Source organism: Vidua macroura, chromosome 14 (assembly GCF_024509145.1).
Source record: "Vidua macroura isolate BioBank_ID:100142 chromosome 14, ASM2450914v1, whole genome shotgun sequence".
In the NCBI taxonomy this organism is placed as follows: Eukaryota; Metazoa; Chordata; class Aves; order Passeriformes; family Viduidae; genus Vidua; species Vidua macroura.
The window spans coordinates 3,479,588-3,504,790 of NC_071584.1; the positions used below are offsets into that span (position 1 = coordinate 3,479,588).

At 40.8% G+C, this 25,203-nt stretch overlaps 1 protein-coding gene and 1 long non-coding RNA gene across 4 annotated transcripts in view; one reads left to right on the forward strand and one right to left on the reverse strand.

The window, feature by feature from the left end:
• Positions 1 to 1,789: 1,789 nt before the first annotated feature.
• On the reverse strand, positions 1,790 to 21,369 carry CHIC1 (cysteine rich hydrophobic domain 1). Its single transcript, XM_053989849.1, has 6 exons — positions 21,147 to 21,369; positions 14,750 to 14,804; positions 8,195 to 8,350; positions 6,549 to 6,605; positions 6,301 to 6,360; positions 1,790 to 5,609 (listed from the first exon to the last, which is right to left on the reverse strand). The coding sequence occupies exons 1-6, from the start codon at positions 21,317 to 21,319 to the stop codon at positions 5,559 to 5,561; spliced, it is 552 nt and encodes a 183-aa protein (XP_053845824.1). The 5' UTR covers positions 21,320 to 21,369; the 3' UTR covers positions 1,790 to 5,558.
• Positions 21,370 to 21,377: 8 nt separating this feature from the next.
• Positions 21,378 to 25,203, forward strand: part of LOC128814227 (uncharacterized) — a 152,721-nt gene continuing 148,895 nt past the window's right edge. For 2 of the 3 annotated variants that reach the window (XR_008439309.1, XR_008439310.1), the window contains exon 1: positions 21,378 to 22,880. This is a non-coding gene — a long non-coding RNA (uncharacterized LOC128814227). Of the gene's footprint in view, positions 22,881 to 23,220; positions 24,041 to 25,203 lie in introns of those variants that run through there. The other variant, XR_008439308.1, reaches the window with a different exon arrangement.

A 25,203-nucleotide genomic window follows, 5' to 3' on the forward strand; every position in this document is an offset into this window, starting at 1 on the left:
CAACAGGTTAGCTCAGACCCAAATCTGCTGTTTGCATGTTTATAAAATAACCAGATGTAAATCAACCAAGTCCAGGTAGATTTGATCTCCCAGATAAACTACAACAAGGAAATTACTGATTCAGTCAGATGTAGAAATAACAGAAATAATTAAAGCAAGTCAGGGACTAAGTAAGTAAAAGGGCATTTAGAAAATCATACGCAAAATCCAGGCATCAATCTGGGAACTAATCATTTTAGTAAACTCATTTGTGTTAATTTTGCAGACTGAATCAGCCTGTGACAAACACTTTTTACAGGAAGACTGGGAGCACAAATACAAGGAGAACTGGAGGACAGGGAGGACACAGTAATGGAAGTATTGAGAGATTCACCAGTATAAAGTGTCAGATGCTGAATCTGGACTGATAATGAGTGTCTGCAGGGAACTTGTATAAACTACAAGTGGCTGAAGAGAAATAGCCCCAGATTTATCACAGAACAGCTATGGATCAGAAATACAGCCGCTAAGGAGACAAATGTGGCCCTTTAAATTTAATGGATCACATTCTTTTCACACAAGAGAGGGAACTATCAACACTGGTGCCTTGGCCATGAGCCACTAACTGGAATATTGTTCCTGGTCACTCCTATTCAAGGAAAATTAATTCAAATAAATGCAAGCAGGATGAACAGAAACAGAACTTTTCTTTTGAGAGGAGGCTAACATTTAATTTGGTCTAAGAAATGAAGGGTTTAAGTCTCTCCAAGCTTCACTAGAAAAAAATAAACTCAGCTAGAACAGTTCAAGTGATGACAGACACAGCATTATAAATACACTGGCACAGACACCACAGCAAGCTGCTCTACCAACAGGTCCGAGACTGCCTTCCAATAGAGTCAGGGCCAAATCCCAAATATCCTTAACACAGGCCTTTGCTGCTAAGTCTGGGCAATTACATCTCCTAAAGCCCCTGAGGGGATTAACTCCTGACTCAGCCCCTCATCCCGTTTTGGCTGAACATCCCAGAAACATTAGAAACATTCCCTGCTTTTCTCAGCCAACATCCAGGATCAGCTCCATACTCCAGCAGCCCTGGGTTTGCCCAAAACAACTTCCAGCAAAAACATTGCACATGCCCCTTTCAGGAATGTGCTTTTCCCTCAGGGATGAGCCAAAGGCTTTAGATTTAAGTCCTGCTTTCACAGCTCCAAAGCCAGGCTGGTCACACACACAAAGGGCTGTGTTGTGCTGGGCACAAACCCCTCTGGAAGCCAGGATTTGTTCACCCTCACACACTGTCCCTGCTCAGGCTGGCTCCCTGGGAGGTGTGAGAAAACCTCTGCTTTTGGAGAGAAATACTGCAGGGAGAGGTTCCTTTCTCCCTTACCAGGGAAGGTCTGTGAGCCCACCAACCAAATAATGGAACTGTTAAGGCTGGCAAAGAGATCACCAAAGTGCAACCATTAACCAGCAGCACCACCATGGTCACCACTAAACCACGTCCTCCAGGGCCACATCCACACATTTTCCAACACTTCCAGGGATGGAGACTCCACCACTGTCCTGGCAGGAAGGTGGATCACCAGGAAAATCAGATATGATGATCATTCTGCAGTTTTCATCTTTGGAAATCCTTCCCAAGCTTTCCAGGTCTTGTTCTTTGAATAAGCCAAGGTCGTTGGCCTGGCTGTATCAGGTGTGTCTCATTTAGACACACCCCGCCACTGCTGCCATCCCACTAAAACACCTCTACAAGGAAAGACGCAAAAAATTTCAGGTTTTTTTTTCCATAAACACATTGCACTACTCAAGGTTTTAATCTTTAAATTTAATTAAAGAAAAATGTCTCAAAGTGATGAAGCATGTCTGACTTCCAGCTTCTTTCAATGGCACAAGCCAGTGCAGTAAATTATAGAAAGCAAGCTCAGTTAGAATTTTATTTTCATTTAAAATAAAAAATGGAGAGAAAACTCTCCAGATGTGAGGTCCTGTTAAAAAAGTGGCTGTTCACTTGTAAACAGAATAAAAGTGTTAAGAACACAGTTTCATACAGCTTAAACAAAACCACTTTTCAGAAGCAATACAAGTATGTTACAACACTGTAAGAACACCAAAAGCAGAAAACAAAAGAATGGCAGAAGAATCACATAACATTGCTTTACTAAAGTGATAAATATTGATGGTGAATGTTAATAGCTTGACATTTTTATTGCTCCAATGGTAGTGTGTTGACAAGAAAACGTAGTAAACTGTCAGTGGGACAATAATAAACATCAATTTTTGCATATGGAGTTTTGTACCTATAAAGAAGAGCATCAGAACTTTTTTTTTGTATTTATCAAAACCACACCAGATTTAATAATTGTTTTTTCTCTGTTTAATAGGAATTTACAACTGAACTCACACTCCCTAGACTTGGGTGTGCATGTTTGAACACTTCTGTTTTCTCCTCTGGGAAAACACCTCTGCAGGAGCAGGTGGGGAATCACTAAGGAAGAGCTTTGATGCTCTGCCAGAGTTCTGCACTCCTTCAGTACTCTCCAGATACAAAACTTTCTAGCTACAAACCCAAAGATTTCCTGGATAACATCTAGAAACAAAATTAGTGTCAACATGTTGATGTGAAGAAATAAACACTGATTTGGTAGACAGTAGCTGCTTTTAAAAATCTGCTGCAAACTCCCACTCCTGAGAGGGACCAGTCAGTTCCCTTTTCTCCTTCTCTGCACAATGGTGTTGGAACCAGCCAAGGCACTTTCTTTACCACTTCCACTCACTCTGCTGACATGAATCTGCTACATTGCTACGAATTCTGACAGATATCCTCCATGAACACCTCACCAACTCATGCTGATCATTTACTGTCAAAAATGAGATTTCCAGTCTCGGGAGACAGAATTACCTGTGATGTTTTGGTATTAAAAGACAGCCCAAGCAAAAAGAACCTGTGCACAGAGTTCACAGCAGTACTGCCAGCTGCCTTCACCTTCCAGTGAGCTATGAATCCTGTGTCTTTCACATGCAAATATAATACTGCTGCTGGTTTTGCATTTTAATGCAAATTTATCTACTTATTAAAACACGGAGCTTACTGTAAATGACAGGTTTGGCTCTCGTTCTTTATGTACGGCCACATAATTAAATGTCAATTAAAACACAAAGACGAGACCCATTCATGGTTTGAAGACTGCACAATTAATAATTAAAAACAAATTAAAATGTACAGGATTTATGTACTTAAAATGTAAACTTTACAAATTAATATTATGTGCTTAAGTGTTCAAGGCCAGTTTGGACGGAGCTCTGAGCAACCTGGGCTAGTGGAAGGAGGAGGTGGAATGGCAGGAGCTTTGGGGTCCCTTCCACCCAACCCATTCTGTGGTTCCATGGGAAATGCCTGTTCTCCCACCTGGAAAAGTATAGGGAGAAAATAGAGTTGTATGAAGAAGAAAATCAGAACCTGCTGAGATTTCTTGAGTATTTTGCACAACAAAGTTCTGGCAGAACAGTAAGAAACTTCATTGTTCTGTTAAATACTCCAGAAACTCATTAGTCAGTGAGACCCAAAGAAAGAACTGGGTGTGCCATTTCAGTTTTGGTTTACTCTGCCTCTTTCTGCCATTATTTTCTCTGCTTCCAGTTAGCACTCATCCCCAGAAAAAAAAGAAATAAAATGGAGACAACACTTTGCTTGGTTCTGCAATGGAAATCTGAGTTGCAAGGTGTAGCTAATGATAATTTCAAACAACACAGGAGGTTTTTATTCATGTTACAAATGCAATTACACATTTAATTGTCACCAGTCTACCAGTCAAACGAAGTTTCTGCATGAAATGTGCAGATTTCAAACTCTGAACCATCAGTCTGGGACAGGAAACAGCACCAACTTCCCTTTGAGTAACAACTTGCATAAAACTGGCCTTCTGTAAACACTGTGTACAAGGAATCTAACCTTTTACAGGTATTAGGATGCAATGGTCTTACAAATACTGTATTTTAATAGCATATTGCAAACTGCAGAGATGCAAATACATTCAGAGGAAACCCCAAGTCACCCTGAAACTAAAAAGCAACTTGGGATGATGTTGCAGGGAGTCAAGATGCTGCAAAGAAATGCCTGGACACCGATAATGAAATCCACCACAAGTTGCAAATGCTCAGTTGTCTGCTGGGCTTTGTTATTTCTAGTTAGGAAAGGCAGGGAACTTGCAACAATTTCCATTTGCTTTCTTTTATCGAGTGCTCTTGCTTAGGCCAGCCATTAGAGGAAGTTTTTCTACAATGACTTCCCTTCCTGAGATCAGGCAAACAGGGAAGAATCCAAAATAATACTGAATCCCACCAGGCTTTCCTGGCTCTCCAGACAGTGCCTGACTGCCAAAACATATTCAGGAGCCCTTTCAACTGCTGCACTTCCTCCCCTCAGCATGTTTTGAAACTCCACTTTGACTGAGATAAAACCTATTTCCACTGGAAACAGGTTGATGTCACTTAACTGTGAAAATGCTGAAGTACAACCACACCACAACAGTAACAAAGGTGCTACTTCAGCTTGGATTTGGCTGTTTCTAATTTTTCTCTTCTGTAACGAGGATCTCCAATTAGAGGTTAATTTTTCCTGACTTCAAAACAAAACAGAAGTGAACATCCATATATATTCCTCACTTCAAAAGAGACTTTAGGGTATTATGTTAATAGCAGCTGCCATCTACCCCACAAATGCAGCTTTTGCAGAGGTGAAGGTTTCAGCTTTGTATTTCAGGTGCTGCAAACACCACCTGAAGTATTTTTCAAAATAAAGACAGAAATGCTATGCATTTTTCATCCATTTACTAAACAAAGTGCAACTGAGCCCTACACATCTGACATATGTACAAACTATTAATGGCTTTCCCATAAAACCAGTGTGGGTGGGGCTGTACAATCCCAGGGGAAGGAGCACATGGAACAGATGCTGGGGACTGTTGGCAATAGAATAAGAGCTAAAATACATTCTGTAAACCTTGGCATACCACACTTTACATTATGCAAAGAGTCAATATTTACAAATCCATAGTGGGTAAACTAAAGAACCCCCTAAATGTAAATGATGATTTTGCAAAGTGCAGGACAAAACCAGTGCTGTTGACTGCAAGTCCTATGCAAGCAGGTTCTACTAAAATCATTACTACTGGAGTTTACCTGGACATTCCTACTGAGGGTTTCTAGGATTGCAACACTTAGGATGAAATATAGGATGACACAGCTTTAGGATGCACATTGGAGGACAGCAAAGAGAGAAATTAATAAGGCAGCATGCTCAGAACAAGTTTAAGCAGCACTGATGTTAAGATCCCTAGTGGCAACTCTATCAGTTATTGGTAATGTTAAAAATTCAGAGTGCAACATAGAAGCCTCATTTAACATAAAAAATGTGCAAATTGTTCTCTTCTTAACAAAAGAAAGTAACAGCAAGGAAGATCTCTACTGAAGAACCTTTTTAAGTCACAGCAAAGTAGACCATCTTCTTTCCAAAACCATCTACAAGGCACTAAGGGTAGAAAATGACAGGTAACATGAGAGACCAATGTTGTTCCTCAGTCAGGTCGAAATATGGGGTATTTTGGTAAGAACTCTATTAATATTACCTGTTGAAGAAGGGAAAAAAACAAGAACAGAAGACAGTAACCAAAAAGTTCAAAGCTTCAGCACAATTTCCATGAATATTACCTAATTCTTATGACTAAATATATCTGAGATAGTCTGTGAGGAGGGAATATTCCCCAGGGTAACAAAGCAGAGATTCCAGTCATTCTGAAATAGAGGGACTCTGGGGTGCTTGGCTTTTTTAGGGGTGGATCTCTTTCCCTAAAGCCTACACAATCTTCACCGTTACATGTTAAAGTGGATAGGGGAGTGATAGAACCACGGAAATATTTGAAATTCTGCTTTCCTACAAGGTCTGTTCTTATTTACAACCATGTGAGATTTAGAGCTGGCAGAAAAAAAACCCCACCAAAACAAACCAAAAACACAAAAGAAAATGTCCAACCAAAAATCCACATTACTGTAAAGATGCAATACTTCTGCAAAATTATTTGAATCAAAGGAGTTCTGAATACCACTGTAAAGGTGAGTAAGAGTTAAGGAACTATGGACTGGTGCTGGTGTGGGAATCACTCCAATGCAGGAAGTCCCAGTGGGTCTCCCTCATTCCAAATTACAGACCAAACTGCACATTTGTCTGGGAGATCCTCTTGCACAGGGTCACTAAGTGAAGGATTTTCTCTATTAAATCATAGTTCTGTTGAATAGCAATAAGTAACAAGCAATACTCACATATTCCATCATATTGCTAGTTTCACATTTCCTTTTACTCAGCTTCCAGTGCAAACCAAGCTAAGGAAATAATTAACAAAGGATTAGCACAGCCTTGTTTGGATGTGTAATGCAACAAGCATTAGCAATACTGAATTATTAGGATCTATTCTTTAGGATCAGTATAAAGTATGGAATTATGACAAGACTGTAAAATCCTTCATTGCCAATATTCTTAAAGCTGAAAGAACCAAGCACTCTTTTCTTACCTTGTGATATAGTCTGTTATTTTCCCATTCTAATAACTTCTGAATTGATCTTCTAGTCTAGAAAGGAAGTGTATCAGAAATGGTTCAGCAGCTGGTCTTATCCAGAAGGCTCTCACTACTGCATTTCTGGCTAAGTTTAATTTATAGTAAGTTAAGTTTTATAGAAGTAGAACAACACAAAGAAGAAATACATGGAAATCTTATCACTTCAACCCCCCACTCCCCCTTTTTTCAAAGAAGGAAAAATACTCCTGCGTTTTTTGTTAACTTAGAATCACTGGAAAAATTTCTAAGATCAAGTCCAACTTAGGCCTGTGGCTTTTCCAGAGTTCATTTAGCTAGTAAGAGATCCTTTTGAATTTGGTGTTTTTACCTCCCACAGCCAACAAAACAGAGTCTCCTGGCCAAATCCTGCACTCACTGCAGGTGTTCTGCTGAAAACACAGATTCCATACGTTTAATTTCCAGATTTTGCTAAGGGAATTGTGATTAGGATCTTGGAAAAATCCCTGACCACCAAACTCCAGTTCACAACAAATTATTTTCAACTCTTGGCTACCAAATGTGTCCCTTCGTTTCCTGCTCTTTCCATGACTGTGGAGAGGAGATGATTTCTCAAGTTTCAGAGATTTTGAAGGTCACAAAGAGACAACTGTGATGATCCTGCATGGTATACATTTAATTTTAATCACTGCATGGTTGTTACCACCCTCACACCCCCACAGAAGAGCCATCATTTTCCCTACTTGGTGCATATTCTCTGTAGCCTTGAGAATTTCATATAATTAATACTACACCACCACATGGGCATTTATTTAGATTTTCACTGGTACAGGGATATTAAAAATAGCTTTAAAACTGCAAATACTCCTTTTGTATATCTCAGACATAAACCTCTGCAATAATTAAGTTTATAAAAACAGTTTAAATGAACTAAAACAAGTCCTGTAACTTTTTAGTGAAGCAGCTTCAGTGATGAGCACTTCAACAAGTTAACACATTAATGCACTTCCTCAATATCTACTGCTGTGATAAATCAATTCTAAATGTAAACCACAGAGGTAATTGACTAAAGTGCTTTTCAAAATTATTACTTTGGACCCGATTACAGGAGTTGTCAACTGTGCTGGGGGGAAGTCTTTAGAAAATAAATTTGTACTTGTTCTTAACAGAAACAGAACAGTAAAATACGGCAAATAAACCACAGCTCTGAAACATTATGGTGTCTATAGCATACAAAAAAGTGATTTTTAAATTTAAAAAATATTTATTTGGGGGATGGAGGAGTGGGGATGGGGGGTGTGAAGAGGAGAAGTGATTTTTCGGTCACATTCTGCCACTCTTTGAAGGTCATGAAGGCTCAGTTCTGCACTCAATTCTTAGACCTTGATAAGTCCTGGAAATTTAGAGTATCATATATTCCATCCTGTTTGAACTGAGATGAGATCAGCTATTCTTAAAACTATTGAGTCAACTGGTAATTTGGTGTAATTTCAAATTTTTTATATTTTCTAAGATGGAAATCAGAATAACCTTTTGAATGTGAGGCCAAAGCGGGATTTTAAAATGGGGAAGATATTATGAAAAGTTATTTAATCCTACCAATAATTAAAAAATCCATAGAATAAGATGAAACAAGGACTCACTCTTTTGTTAAGACAGACCACGGGCCACAGGCTGCAGCCCAGAGTGCAGCAGCAGCACAGGCAGCCACAGAGCAGCCACTTCACATTGACAGGGAGGTTCTTCCTCAGGCAGGCGTTCACTCGGCTGATGCTGGTCTTGAATTCCTCAGGGGCTACCTGCAACAGAAGGGCTCAACTTCAGGGAGAGCCAGCACAGGTGTATTTTCTCAGAAATTGCCTCTGCAGGTTAAAATGAAACAGGAAATGACACAATCTTCTAAAGCACTGGTCACCCAGTGAGCATGAATAGTAATTTTCCTGCAACAAATTCATTTCTGGTGTGTGCACTGCACAAACCTGAGTTCAAAAGCCAAACATCTTTTAGATGAGCAGCCTCATCTGTATTTATTGCACCAGTAATTAATAAATGGGCCTGAAAACACAATGGGCCCAGACAAAATCAGAACTGGGACACAGCTGGGCAATACATGCACTGGCTACACTGAGCAAAACCATGGAAGAATGACAGATGTCTGCTTTCCAAGGGAATGTGGGAGCATTGCAGTAAAAGTAGGTACCACAGAAAGGGAGAATATTGTCCAAATTAGTGTCACACCAATCTAAGTCTACACTGTGCCTGGGTGAAGGCCTTGTCCACAAATAACTTCCCGATGTGGTCCATAATTAAGCCACAACTTCCCTTGTGGCTGCTTCCTAAAATAGGGAAGCCTTGAAAGAAATACACTGGACTGTATTTAAGGCAGAGCAAGGCATCTTGTACAGGGTTAGGAATAAAGCCTACTTACTGAAAACTAGCTTTTTGAAATTCAGGAATAAGTATTTTACAACTGTATTGCCACTGCAGAGTCACAGTGGAACCCCCATTTTGTATCAGAAAGGAGCTCTTTTCTCCAATAACTGCATTTTTCACCTACTCACATACCCCAAATCTCTCATCTCCCTACAGAATGCAAGTCACTTCCATCTGACAAGTCAAACATGGATTTGAGGCAGTGACTCCAAGATGACACCCTTGACTCTAATACAATCCAGCATTCAAATACACAAAGCAGAAAAAATCAGGACCAACAAGAGACTTGACCAGGCAAGCAACTCAGAACAATTAAAAACCCCATCTTTCCTACCTCCTTGCCATGTTGATGCAAATCTCCAGTGTGAGTCTGTACACAAAGCTGTGCAAGTGCTCCACAACCCCCACCCAAGCCAGCCCAACTCTGCTCATCTGACTCTGCAGACAAGGGCAGCAACACCAACAAAAGTTCATTTAATGACAAAGATCCTTTTCAGCAGGGGCAAAGCCACGGGGCAGGAAATGGAGAGGACCTGATGCTGCTGCCCCTGCCTATTGAGCTGAATTCTTTAAAGCATTGCAGGGAAGGGAGTAAATAAATACAACATCTGTTTCCTGGCCATTCAGGTCACCAGGCACTACAGAGTCAAAGGGCAGCTGGGCTTGCACACTAGCCAGGCCTACAGTTAATAACATGAGAACTTAATTTGTGATTATTTTATAGCAGGAATTAATAAATACATAGAAAGTAATTATTTTGCCTCCCTCTCACATTAAATAGACTATTTTGTTTTACATCTACAAATGGAGCAACTAAAAACAATTGTCTGTTTTACAAGAGATGCGTTAGTTTAGGGGAAAAAAAATGATCAAAGAAAACCCCCGAGATCCTTTGTAGTGGGACAACTGTTATGAAAAAATCCCATTGTAATGTGGTAAACTATCCTGTACTTGCATGTCTCTAGAACAAAATTTTATGGATTTTTTTGCCAGTGCCAGATCTTGTACTGGGATATAACAAATACCAGATGCACAGAGCAAAACCATTTCATCTTCAATGTGGGAGAGCATTTTGTAGGAAAGAACATCTGGGCTGCTGGTTTCCAGTAACCTCAGGCAGCTGCTGCAGTCACTGCCTCAAAGTAAACTGAGATTCCCACATTAATTGGCATTTTCAACTCCTAAGGAAGTTTCCATGGGCCTCATATTTAGATATCTACAAATGGCACTTCCTTTGATAAATCTTTTAGAATTTTATATTCTGTTTACGTGAAATATAAAAATAAGTAGGTTTTTTTTCCTAGAACCCATTTATACTTTTGTAATGAGGCTCCCAAAGAAAAAAGATTGTTTCCTTTCCCCTCAGACACAAAGTTTACTGGACCTTGACAGCAACACAGCCCAACCTCCAAATCCAGCTGAACAAACTTGCCAAAGACAATGGAATGGCACAGCCCAGAATTTAGTTTAACAAGAATAACCCTTATCAGTAGTAACATCCAACACAAAGAGAACTCAACCAGATTCTCAGATCACAGCTGGCAGAAAAATTTGGGACCTAAGAAGAAAGCCCAGGGAGAGTCCCTCTTCCTGTGATAATTTCTAGGGAGTCACTGTTCACATCAGGTTAACATGTTCCTACATTTTAAGATGAAAGTTGAAGCATTCTCATTCCTGCAGAACAAATGGCTAAACCAGAATCCAACTTTGGATGCCACTAAGCAACAGAAAATTCCCATTTCAGGAGTTTTGGGCTGATGCTTACCTTAATACAATATTATGAAAGCACCACTACCAAATATTTTCACCAAATATTTTCATGTAAAGGTGAATCTCTTGGCTATGACATAAGATGAAATTACTTAAGATGCTTTTGACTAATGCCAACTATTGGATCGTTTCTGGCTTTACGAAATGGAATCACAACAAATATTTCTGTCACTAATGACACATCTTCATCTGAAACTAAAGGAAGTGGAGATCAGGATAAGCCTCATGTTGTGATAAACAGAAGAAATCACAATTTTGTTGCTCAGTTTACAGCTCAGTGACAGTTAAGCGTTGTTTCACAGTGATTAAGAAGAAAATACCTGTAAATAATTGTTCTAATCTAATAATAAAACAGAATCCAAATGAAAGTCACCACAGAACTGTTGATTTTCTGACACAATTTAAACTCTTGCCTTCTTGCAGGTACAGCTTTTGAAAGGTGTATGTGAAAGGGCTGATGTATTTCAAACAAACAGAATTACCAGCTCTTCCTGCACAAAGACAGCTCGCTAAGAAAGCTCAGTTTTGAGTAATTCTGGAAATCTCTTGGAGAGTTTGTGTCTGGCTCTTGAAAAGAATGAGATAAGCACTTTGCTCCTGGCTGTGCTGTACACCTTAGGAATGGACATTGGCTCCTTTTAGGAGGGAAAAAAACAAAACAAAACAAAACAAAACAAAAAAACATAAAAGGAAAGGAGGGGGTGTCATAATATTTTACAACAGGATGCAGAGGATCTCCAAACACAGGAAGGGAGCCAGCAAGGCCCAGCAGGCCTGATCTTTCTCCTTCAGTCATCATGATCAGCAGCCCTATCAATCACACGGCACAACGGCACCACAATGCCCAGCCCTCACTTTATGGCTCACCCTGCCCTGCACTGCACACTCCTCTCTGGGCAGGACCCCTTTTGTTTCAAGATCAGAGCAGGAAATTCCACTTTTCCCCTTCAGGATCACTGCCTCCATCATCTTCTGGTCACCTGGAGCAGTGTGTGCTACTGTGCTCAATATCACAGAGAATATTTTGTTAAAAGCTTGTTTAAGAGAATTAATAATCCTGTAAACCTGTAGCACACAGAATTTAAATTTAACCAGCATTCCAATTTAGGCCAAGGTCCAATTACATTATTAAAAGTTAAATATTGCCTCTGTATTAAGTGTAGTCAAATCTTTTCTTATAATGTTCCTCTGAAAAGAAGCCTGGCTTGAGATTTACAAACCAGGTGAGTTTCTGTCTCATCCTGCAAGACAAATATTAATCCAGCTGAATTAGCTACGCCAAACATCTGAGGTACCTGGGATTTACCTTTCCTTTATTATTTTATTGTCTATGCTTTACCCTCAAATGTACACATTCACCTCTCCCAAGAAAAGCAAGAAATCAAGTCTCAATTAATCACTGAAGATGTAATTACAAGCATGTAGCTCTAGGCTAACCTACAACAGCTATGCAGTCTCTGTAAACACTGGGAGACTGGAAAAATAGGTGAAGGAGGAGGGCGATTCCAGATTTCAGAAAAAGAAAATCAGAGGTTTGCTGCCATCACAATGTGGATGGACAAACCAAGGGCAGGAAGCTTAAGGAAACTACTAACACAAGAATGTGGCATAAATCCCAAAAGTTTGTGCTTCTGGGAGAAAGGTACAGCTACAGAGTTTTCTCTAATTAGGATTTTCATCCTGCTTTAAAAACCTACATCTTTTACATCTGTATTTGTTCTAAAGAAAACCAGTACCACTGAGAACTCCATCAAGCCCATCTAATGGCTTCATCTCTTACATTCCATTAGCAGATGGGATTTATTATTAATATCAATTCACAGAGGACAGCAAAGCCATTCAACTTAATGTTACACAGGCAATATGAATAAACTATGACATTATGTTAGAGTAGCTAGGACCAATGCAAATTCAGAGTAAACATTTTAATCCCAATTTGTAAATATAAACAGTCACTGTTATTCATAAATTTTGATTTCATAAAAAGAAAAAAATTACATTTTAACAACAGAGGATGTTAAAGTGGGGTCTCAGTTGACTATGGTACTGATTATTGTGAATTATTTAAAAGGGTATTTGAAGAAAAACGTCTTACTGGAAAAAATTACTGAATTTTCATTTTCAATAGGGATTAAGATGATTGACTGCCTTAACCAGAGGAAGAAGGAAATTCTTTATTTCTTGCAATTGACTGAAATATTAAAAACCGGAAGTCCCACATTAAAAGCTGTGGTTTTTAATGTCTTTCATAGCAGTGGTGGCAGGCAGGAAGAAAAATGTGTTTACTATCTTATTTGATTGGCGTTTTCCCCTGACAAAAGGGAATTCATTTCCTTGCTCAGAAAGCCCCTCAAATCCACAAGATAACAGAATATCAAGATTCTCAACAGAGGAGCATCCCTGTATACAGTAAATCCCTGCCCATGCCACTCCTGTAGCACTGATTACACCCACAGAACAAGAAGGGTAAATGCCCACAGAAGAATTTCCTCTTTTCGGTCTTTGCTAAATTAAGTCCAAGCACTCAAGTGAACTTTAATTTAAGCTTTCTTTCACTGTCTATTTAACAAGAGGAGGACAGTCAAGTGGAAAATGTGACAGCCACTGATGCGGGTATTAAAAAGTGTAGACCTGGTTGTAGGTTGGTTTTTTTAATAACCCAAATATATTTTAGAGAGACAGAAAGACATGACATGATATCATTAAATTTAGTTTTAATGTTTCTTGCCTGGGATTTTCTACAGGCTTATTTATAATAAACTACAACTTGAGAAAAAGAACATAAAAATAGTTTCTTCCAGAATGTATTGTGGCTGTTCAGTGATCAGAAAGAGCTTCCCAGAAAAGAATAAGCCTCAGACAAGGTGGTGAAATGCAAAGTGTTGTCAGCAGCCCTCACACTGGAATCAGTAGGATTTGTCTTTCTGAGCTCAGTGAGATCCTAAAATTCCCAGACTGATTTTCAGCACCCAAAAACTCCAAGCAGATCCTGCTTTTCAGGGGTAGTGCTGTCAGAACAGCTGGACAACCTCAACACAGGGTTTTATTCATTGTACTCTGGTATGAAAATGCAGGAGAAGAAAGCCCAGATGGATCTGGCAGAAGCAGAAGCAACCACTCAGCTGTGTTTAGTGGATTGTTGGTATGACTCAACCTCTGCAAGGCGCTGCAGAGGGAGTGCAGCTCTATGGGATGACAGGAGACAAAGTAGAAAGAGCCAAATAAACTTTTTTCTTCTCAAATTTTGGAAAAGATACATGAGGGGGATATAAATCAAAGCAAAAACAAAGCACTAGACAGTGAAACAGCAGGAAGAAAAAAAATCAAGAGAAAAAGTATTAAATAATTAAAAGATTTAAAAAAATACAATTACAAAAATGATTTAAAACTAACTAAGAATTTAGTGAAGATTGAATTAATAGCTACAAATTACAGTTTCTTACACTTGCATTAAGTAAGATGACAGAACTCCAGAGAAAGCAAGAGACTTGTCACCACTAATTTTCAGAACTAAATGGTATTTCTGAAAATGTTCTAAAAACCTACTTAATTTGTAGATTTAACACTATGTTTTGTTCTGTAAAGCTTCAGATAAAACAGATTCACTTCCAAAGATTTGTCTAAACAAACTCAAGGCTTGGCAGGCATACTCAAAAGAGAGGTCTAGTACTTGTACTGATTTAATTCATCCAGGAGGGAGCACAAACTCCAGGTATTTAAAAAGCAAGGTTAAGTGAGTGTTGCTCTCATGTCTGCATGGAAACAAGTAGGATCCATGGTGAGCTTTGCTGTGTTTGGAATGTCAATAATGATAACAATCACTGCAAATCCTTCCTTCTTGTTTCCAGCTACACTGAGGGACTGGGCAGGGAGCAGCTGGGTCACACAGGCCACAGGTAACAGTTTTTAGTGGGTTCATTCTAAGTATCCAACACAGAAACCACTGGATGCACTGGCTCCTCCCATTGAAAAGAACAGTTTAATCTCACACTTACCTTCCCTGTCAGAACAGAAGGAAATTCTGTATCAAACTTGTTGCTCAAGCCAAACCTTGAAAACAAAAGAGACAAACAAAATATATTCCACCTAACTTACTTTGTTTCCCTTAATAAAAAAATGTAATAAGAGTTTTTACTTTAAAAAGAAACCACTATTAATTTCTTTTGCCCTTACATTTGCATTATTTCATGAGCTTTTGATCTAAGTTAATACAAGGTCTCGTGTGCCATTCAGTCATTTCCAGACAGAAACACAGCTCAGTGCCTTACTTCAGTACCTCCAGAAGTGCAAAAATTCTTTTCCAATTGGATGGCAGCAAGATTCAATCTTTGACTTTTGTAAGAAAAAACCCTCCAGCTATGAAATCCCAGGTTCAACAACCCTTTTATTTTCTTACACACGCAATTGTTCCACATGCAACAGATGAAGTTTGTTTTAAGGAACCCATTCATCATCATCTTAGAATTTTATAACCATGTGGTTTTAAAAACTTCCTTTGGGCTGAGTTAACGTACCTCGTAAGAGTCTACACAAAAGAGACTTTTGCAACAACTATGAACTTTAAGAAAATTAAGTTTTGGGTACCACTGTGGCTGCTCTTCATTGAAGTGTTTTGGTGTTTGAGCAAAAGGTTTTCATTAGAAGCAGCGAAAGCTCACAGAGCTGGATTTGGCTTGTAAACCTGTTACCACTTATTCCAAAACTCCTAAACCTTTAAAATTCAGTAATTTAACAAATTACAGCAGCAGCTGGCCCTCAGCTACAATCTGTATGATTGATTAAAGTTAAATATATTGTACATCAAGTCAGCTCTGCTAAACTATCTCCTGAGTATATGTGTTCAAAAAAATCAAAATACCTGAAAGAAACACTGCCAAAAAGAAGAGCACAAATACATTTGGTATTGCAGGAGTTATTGAAGAAACAAACTTTGCTTTGAGTCAAACTGACACCTGCCATACTCCAAACTGGTCCCTGGTACCAATACCAGTATGGCTGAAATATCACAGAACTGTGGAATGGTTTGGGTTGGAAGGGACCTTAAAGGTTCCAACACCTTCCCCTGGACATCAGTGCCCATCATTAGATCACACATACACACTCCTGTGCATGTGTGATACCCCAGATACCCAAACCTGACAATGGAAATTGTTCCCAAGTAACAAAAAGTCAAATCAACCTTGAAGAAGAGAGAGGCAGAACAGAAGAACTTGTGTTGTCTGTAGAAATCCAGTAACTGAAATGTTTGGCAACAACACTGGTGAAGATCAAGCCAGTCCTTTGATGAATAATTTAAGTTAGAGCCTCTTGTAAAGAGCAGTAGTTGTGTAAAACATTACAAAAACCCCCAAACAGTCAAACCAGTAAGATTTTAGGCAAGCACAAAAGTTACTAACATAGCACATTTCCATTCTCTTTGTATCTGGCAAGGCAGACTCCACATTTTGTACATTTTCAAGCTGAAATCTTCCAGGTTTTGTTATGTTATATATTTAGTTTTAAGGAAGCTTAGAGAGCAATGAAGTAGTCTTTTCAGTCTTTAAAAAAAGACTAAAATTATAAAGCACATTCTCAAGCTTGCTTTGAGGAACACAAGACTTTTCAGGGCAGCAGCAATGGAATAACCTGGAATGATCACAAAGTAGGAGCAATCAGACAACACAATAAAAGAACTACTGGAAAATTCAAGAATTATTTACTCTACCCATTTAACAGACCAATTCCACTAAATCATGCCAAAGGTCCATCTTGTCCACAACACTGATTCTTACAGTGGCCAGGAGCAGCAGCTTAGGAAACAACAAAAGAAATGGAAAAAAAAGAGCAAACATGTACCAGCTGTTCCTCAGAACCCTCCTCTGACTGTCCACCATTCAGAGTTCAAACACTTCCTAAGCCACAGGTAGTGTCTTTTATCTCACTGATCAAATACACTCATGAAAATTCCCATTGCATAATTTCCATAAAGAACAAGATAAATTAGTGCTTTCTGATTAATAAATCTGATTAGGAATGCAAGATCACAATGTGTTTTGGGTTAAATTTTAAAGCTGATGTCATGAAACATACTAAAATGCCCAAATTTTTATTAGTTGCCAAAACACTCCCTTCAGTTGCAGCGCATCCAGGAAACCTGAATTACAGAAAGGCTCCTCTCACACTGACACCTGTGAGTGGCTAAAGAATGTAACTTTATGTTTTAACTATACTTTAAATACTATATTTAGTCAGAATCACTGGTGGTCTTTAGCAGTTTTACTAAAATATCTCTAGAAGTTTTACACACTATTCAGTGATTATTTACTACAGGGCTTAGAAACATTAAACTCCTGTTAGATGGCAACTCAACAACCAAATAAAATAAAAAGATTGAAGCAGGATGTTATACAGTTGTACAGCTTTACAGGCAACTTTGTGAAAGTACTGAAGTGTTATTAGAACCTTTCATGTAAAGAAGTTAAAATCTAAAGTATTGATGAAGGGGTAATTAACTTAATTAGACTTCCTACAACAGACTAGTGATCTAGCATGAGCAGGCCTATGAAATCTTCCAAAATTCAGTAATTATGATTAAAAATCATGACAACATCAATTCCAGTAGCTGTCCCTTAAGTCATTTAAACCAGCAGTTGGTGGTGATTTATTTCTGGGCCAGTTCTGTGACTCCTCAGTGCAAGCTGCCCAAAGTGTAACATTTAGAAATTCAGATCAGTCACCCACGTCCTGTGGTTGCACTTTTCTCACTGCATGACAAGTACCTCTAAAAGCCAGGCACTGTTTCCTAGAAGCTGCAACAGAACTAGGATGACCTCACTTGCCAGTTCTGGCCTTCTTTTCCTGTTTTCATGGATGGCATCAGGCAAATCTCATCACCTCATTTTCCCCCATCTGTAGAGTGGTGAGAACACAACTTGTCCTAGGGAGCTATAATAAGAGAAATGCATAAATCCCTCAGTTAAAGGCTGAAATGAACATCCTGAATCACCAGTTGCAAACCTCACCTGCAACAGGTACCACAAGATAACGTTTTTTTATTAGTTTACAAAGCAGGAGCTCAGGTTTTCTGTCCCAGAACTGAAATAGGAAGAGTTTAGAAACACTTTCTTACATCTAGAAGAGAATATTTCAAGGTGCTCTGCCTTTTTATTTTGTTTGACTTAAACCTCACCTCATTCTCAGTTCTCCCACTCTTGTATTTATAGATAGTAATCAGCCTTACTAGACTGCACAAGTTAAACCTGTTTAGTGAAGCTCTCCAACCCCCTTCTAGCACAGCTCCTTTCCCCACACCTAATCCAGGTTATGTTTAACCTCTCTGCAAGAGCAGAGCTCAGATCCCACACTGCTCTTTATGAGGTATCAGCTGAGCTTTGGCCAACATTAGAGGGTAAAGATGACATTCCTCAAGAGCCTTGAGCTGAAATCTCCTTGAACATTTAACATTCCCCAGTTCAGAACATTTTCCTGTGCAGCCAACAGAACTATCCAAGAATCCTTACCCACAGATGATGTTTTGGAAAATTAAGTTTTTGGTAACGAGTGGCAGGCTGAGGTCATTTGCTATTTTAAATATGTGGAAGGTGGAACAATACCAGATAATACTCAAATGTTATCTCAACTGGCTCTTCCTTCCCCAGCTGATGAAAATAAACTTTTCATCAGCATCTGCACTGTGGGTCCCTGGGGCACTCCTACAGAAAACAGGATAGAACACCAAAAGTTAACTTCTAGCCAAGACCAGGAGGTTTGCAAACTTCAACAGGAAGCTGGAAACTAATGGCAAAAATATGTTTAATGGCTATTTCATTACCTCATTACCATCCATCCAAATGGATTTAATGATATGGAAAAATTACAGCAGATAAATAAAACCCCATAACCAGGTTACAATTTGCTTACTGCTCTGTTTTTGGAAGTTATTGCCTTTGCTTTGCTAGGCATGACTCAGTCTTCACTACACATGCCTGTGTGGAGATACTTGGATGCACCAATCAGTCACACTGAGTATGGGAGAAACAGCAGACAAGGTGTTTATAACTTATCAAAATGGAATTGCAGAAGAAAAGGCATTCACTAGGACCTAGCAATTTATCTGTGCTAAAATGAAAAAGCTTTCAAAAACAATAAATATGGCAGAATTTTTTCAAAGAATCCTGGACAAGATGAACATAGATTTTGCCAACCATTTTTATACATGTCCTCTCTGACTAAAATAAAACAAATACACTTTACATGGTCACTCTTACCACACACAGGGGTATTCTAGGCTGGCAAAATGAAGTAGGAAAAGCAAGATCCTGCTAAATACCCTCAGAAAACTCCTGGAATTCATATTTAGTAGTGTTGGATACTGCAGAATAGTTACTCTGTTAGAGCAAGTAGCTCACTGACAAGGTCATAAGAATAAAAAGTCTCTTACAAGAAACTAACAGTGTTTGAGTCAACCAGCTTAGGAGTTTCAAAAGAGAACTGGACATGAAAAGCTGAAGCAGATGACCCTGGAATTTGAGAATGATCCCTTCTCTATACACCAAAAGTATTCAAGAAGGCCAGTGTCAATTGAGGAACAGGAGACATCTGAAACAAAAATCCAAGGAAAACAATGGCTTTATAAAGATAATTGTTTTTCTTTTTTTAATAATGTCTGACTTGTAAGGACAGACCTTTTCATTAGCAGTACTCCAGACAGGTTCAGCAAACAATCCCAGGTTTTCCTGGATGCCATCTCTCCCTTCAGTAACTGGAGCAGGCTGCTTCTGCAGCCAACTGATTTCAAAAGCAGCAGCCTCTGTGTGATCAAAAAGTGACAGAGTTCCAAAACACAAACTCTTTGGGAAGCAAACCAGTTCCCATTTAACAGGAGGTTAGGATTATGTACTCCAGTGTCCAGGGTTTACTTGCATTTTATTGGTAACATCCAATAACTGGTTTTATCAGTATAAGGAGATCTAAAAATACAGCATGAGCTGATAAAAGCTGCCTCCTACCATGCAGGTAGGTCCTGTTACAGGAAGAAAGCTGAGAGGGGTGGGAGAAAGGGAAAATAAGTTGGATGTGGATTCAGTGGAGGTGGTTACAAGGGCACGTAGCTAGCTAAGGATTTCCACTTCCCTGACAAGAGTGCTTTTCTTTGATGTGGACATCACTAGTTCTTGGAGATGCTCCTGCCCATCCCAAAAAGATGCTGGAACCAAGAAGGAACTGTAAGTAACATCACTAACACACAAAAAACATCACAGAAAGGAAAGCAGATGAGTGTGTAATGTTTTTTTTCCAGTTCAGCACTTCAAATCAGGTAGCTCCTAAGAAGGGTACATGGTATTCTGAGCATCTTGCTTGTGTTCCACCTCTCCTTTAGTCAGGCCAGCAGCTATCTGGGGTGAGGACACAAAGAAATTCCATCTGCACAGAGCAAATGCACTGCGCTGCAGCAGAGCAACTCCCCACTGGCACCAGCTCAGTGCAACCCTGATCCAGGCTTCCATGAGGATACAGATCCAACACCACTTCCCATGGCATGGGAGAGCCTTCCCCACCCAGTGCTTTTGCTGCAGGGACTTAGATCACGCTGCACCTACTTACAGAAAGAAATGTGAATTTTATGCAATCCAAAGACAGAGCCAAAGCAACAAAAGCTTGGTGGGTCTCTGCAATACGTACATTTCAATACCTCCCTCCCTGCCATGAAAATTAACATGACAACCAACAACTTGTTAAGGATGCACTTGCTTCTATTAATTCTTCAGCTTGCTGGAGCAGGAATACTAAGAAAATCCCTACTAGTAAACATTACATATAAGGAAACACAGCTTGCTCGTCTTCTGTTCAACTGTTTAAATGAGCAGCAAACATTCTGGCTCACGCTGTGTTCCAGTGATAAAAACACTCAATCTAAACCAAACTCTCAACTAAGTTTGGGGCAGATAAAGTACAGCACGGGCAGGAGCCTCCTCTGCAGTGCAGTGTGGGGGCTCCCTGGCTCAGCTGTGGCACACAGGGGTCACAGCGAGATGGTTTGAACAGGCTGTTCGTCCTGGCATTGCGTGGACTTTGCTTTTTATCTAACAAATTGTTTGGATAAAGAGGAGCAACCAGGGAGGGCTGCCAGGGCTGCGCTGCAGCCTCTGCACCCAACAGCCAACTCCGGCTGTTCATTCACGGCTGGGGGTTTCCTCGAGCAACCCGAAAATACCCACGTTCACAGCACAGTTTCCCTCACAGAGAGAAGGGAGAGGGGCGCAGGGCTGCGGCTCTCGGCCCCGCGGGGCGGGAGGCTGGGGCCGACAGGGCCGGGGCACGGTGCTCCCGCTGCCCTCACCCCTCCCGGCGCTCCCGCCCGGCTCCACCGCCCCGCCACACCGGCCCCTCACGCTGCCCCCGCTCCTTCCTTACACGGTGATGTGCCCGGCGCCCCGTACCGCTACGGGATCGGGCGCGTCGCGGGGCCGGGGCAGCTCCTGGCTCCGCACCACGGGCTCGGGCTCATCCTGCTCCTCCTCGTCCTCCTCCTCCTCCAGCTCGTAGATCGTGTCGAAGTCCGCCATATTGGGCAGCAGGACGCTCATCGCCGGCCCTCCCGCCGCGCCTGCGCAGCGCGCGCCGGGGGCGGGGCCGCGCCTCGGCCCCGGCGGCGGGCGGGCGGCGCGCAGGCGCGGCTGTGGTAGCGCTGAGGGAAGCGGGGCGGCGGACGGCGCCGGGTTGCCCGCGTCAACCCCTGCGCGAGCTCCCCGGAGGCGGTGGGGAGCGGCTTGTGGCCGGTGTTGGTGGTCGGTAGGCGGCCGCTCAGGTCCGGGCGTGCCCGCCCGCCCCTCGCTGCTCCCGGGCGGCGGGTAACGAGCCGGCACGAGGAGCTGCTGAGATAGGAGTTAGCGTTGGTGGTTATAGCGAAGCCGGAATAACCTTGTCGAGCTCTTGTTTTCAGAGACTCCTTCTAAGCCTTGCGTGTACAAGGAAGCGGAGTATCTCTGCTACCCTTAGCGTTTATAACCCCCGACCTCCCTTCCCGCCGCCCCCGCCTCGGGTGCGCGCTCGCGCCCCTTCCCGCCCCTCACGTGCGCGAGGGTCACGAGCCGGCGTGAGCGGCTCCCGAGGGGAGTTTTAATTTGCTGCTTATAGGGAAGCCGGGTAAAAACCTCACTGGATTTGTTTTTGGGGGAAGAAAAAAAAAATCCACCCCTGAACCTTGGGCGTACAAGGGACCCGAATATCTGTACTCTCGTTACCGCATTTATAACTCCTCCGCGCGCCTCCCTCGGGCGCGCGCTTGCGCCCCTTCCCGCCCCTCAGGTGCGCGAGGGTCACGAGCCGGCGCGAGCGGCTCCTGAGGGAAGGTGGGGGCAGGTGCTGACCGCCTTCATTTTAACCTCTTTTCCAGGTGTGTTTCTGCGACGGTTTTAATAAAAACTGCCAGGTAGCGCTTTCCGCCCTTCCCCTCCTGGTTCTGCCTGCTGTGTCGCTCCCCGGGGTACCTGAAGTGAAGATAAGGGAGGGCGGGGATTGTGGAGTTTTCCTGGAGTTTTGGGGTTTGTTGGTGGGTTTGGAAAGTGAGTTATGTACAGCGCAATGGGGTGGTGAGAGGGAAGAAAATCCACATAGGAACAGCAAAACTTGGGGAAAAAAAATTCTCTTAGAATACTTCAGGGCAATGCCCCCATCAGCACACAGATGTAAGCTATTATTTGGGTAATAAGCACTTAATTACTTACCTACTGCAAATGGAAAATAATCCAAAAACTGTTGGCGATTGTAATTGCAATAGAAGAATGAAAAACGAAATTATGAGGGGGGTGTTTGTTGTTCTTAGTGTTAGCGTAGTTCCTATAAAGCGTTGGCTCTGGTTCGTGTACAAATCAGAATTCCTGACCTGCAGGTACTCTCAGGTATGAGCTCACCTCCTCATGCATGAGGTAAAAATGGCTCACCATCCCTGTCTGTTGTTTCCAGGAAAATACTTCCCTCATAAATCATCTTTATTGTTTTTCAGGAGTTTCTAGACTGCAGCAAAATGCAGATGACTTGACAATGGAAATTCTTGTTGCCTCCGAAAGTAACATTTTATGAGCTACAGTTTTATCACTGCTGCATGCTCTTACTTCAGCACATTATCCATCTTATGTGTAGCTGCAGGTAAATCACACTCTAACCTAGGGGAAAAAAATTAAGAGGCAAATTGTTATAAGATGAAATTTTGTTCTCCTATTTTTGTCAAAATAATTTTTTTATTTAGTGTTGAATGTTGCAGTAAATTGCAGAGAAGGTAAGTAATTGACCAAACACTGAAAATACATCCTGTTTATAAACATGATAAAAAAAGAGAAAATTATTCTATACTTAAGGATCTGATATTTTTTCTACTGATCTCATCTTTATGTAGATTCATAACCAGTGGAAAGAAAGTGTTGAAACAACTCAAATAAAGTTATATATAGGAGTATTAATAAGGTACTGCTCTTTATTTTACTCTCAGTTAAATTCTGGATGTTTGCCTTAACTGGTGTGAAAACCAAAAAGGTGAGTGTTGTAACTGAGAGCACTGGAAGAAATGATCGTTCTGATGCTGTGCATTTACATTGTGGGCTTTTAATATTCAGTTGAGATTGTCTTGCTTGATGGCTGCTTTGGTGAACTGTCCCTGGGAAAGGTCATACAACCACAGAATGGTCTGGTTTGAAAGGGGACTTAAAGCCATGGGCAGGGACACCTTCCACCATCCCGGCTGCTCCAAGCCCCCATCCAGCCTTGCCTTGGACACTTCAGGGCTCGCAAGTGTTCAGTGTTTTTCCAATAAAAATGTCTTGAAAATTTCACAAGGATGAAAGAGCAAGGGACAGGCAGAATGTGTGCTGGAAAGCGAAATAAATCCCATGGATTTGTCTGCAAGGATGTACAGCTGTCACATTCAGTATGACAGTGGTGACACTCAGGTGTTAGGGCAAGGTGTGGCAAACAGGAACACATTCAGCACAGTCTCATGTTTAATTGAAAAACCTCCATTTAATGCAGCCTGGGTTTGGACTGAATAAACAAGCCAATGTTACAGACATTTAAATGGATGTTGTGCCAGAAGGACACGTGGTGTTGCATTAAACTCCAAAGCAGGTGGTACAGTAAGTTGCTGAATTGAGTGTAAAATTAAGCATATATTACTGTGTGACCTCGTTATAATGAGGGTCTGAAGTGTTAACAAAACAAGAAAAAAGTGTTTTTAATTGTAAAAGGTACTTTGCTATAGCAGCTTCATGTTTAACAATTTGTGCTTTTAAATAATAGACTGAAGTCAAAGATCAGCTGAAGTTTCAGTAGATTTTTTTAAAATGTGTGTATGCTCTCTCCCCTAGGAACAATGACCATCTGGGTGCAAATAGACTATTTTAGAAAAAACACCTTTTGTGTCCCATGTCTTTAAAGAATGTCTGTTTAGTATTGGGTTTGAGAGGTAAATACTACAGGGAATTTTTTTCAGCATGAGTTATCAAACTTTATGGCTTCAAAGGAAGAAATAGAAGCTTCATTTTCAGTATTCCTTAGGATGCTGTTTATTTGATGAAACTATTATGCCATAAAGATTTGTGAAGGATGATGGTCTCTGGCAATGTTTATCCACACAAATCACTTCCTTCTTGGAATCAGAAGTGTTCTTATATAGAGCATGAAACACAAAGTGCAGAAAAGCCAGGAGTTAAACCAAAGCACAGTATTAAATAAAGGCACTGTTGGGAGAACATGGAAAGGGAATGTTAATGTGGGCCAGAGAGATCTGAGTCTTCTTCCAATGTCTTTTCCCCTGTTTGTTCTAGACAAACACCACCACACAGGCATTCTTCAGGAGGAAGAACATACAACACATGATGTCAGGTTGGCTCTCAGAATTCCCTCATTTCAGACAGGAAGAGGTTGTTGGATAATGGGAATGTACTCTTGGAGTTTGGAGAATGTATTATAAGCCTGGTGGACAAACCCTCGTGCTTCTTGATCAGCTAATGCGAACTCTTTTCTTAAGGTGATTTGCATCTCACTGCAAGTTCCCATTATTTTGTTTAGAAGTAGAAATATGGAACTCATCAGGCAAATGTGGATATGCTCATTTGTTGAAGAAAGGCAAGTCAAGAGTTGCATGTGAGGTTCAGTGAAACTGATTTTGTGATACAAATATGTTCTAATGTCTGGAAGGGTTATGGCTTTGTGCAGGGGTGTGCAGCCCTGTGCTGCCTATACTGAAAATACCTGATGTAGATAAAATTTCAAAAATAATCTAAGTTTCAAGAGGTGGTCAAGTTTCTGATCCAGGATATTTTTTTGACCAGGATGACTACTACAAACAGCCAATTATGGGTTTAAATTATGCTGTCTTTGTAAAGTGATAATGTAATTATCTTATAATGAGATACTTTCCTATTTCTAGTCTAAGCTATCTGTAAGTAAGGGCACATCTGTATTTTTCTTTATTTTC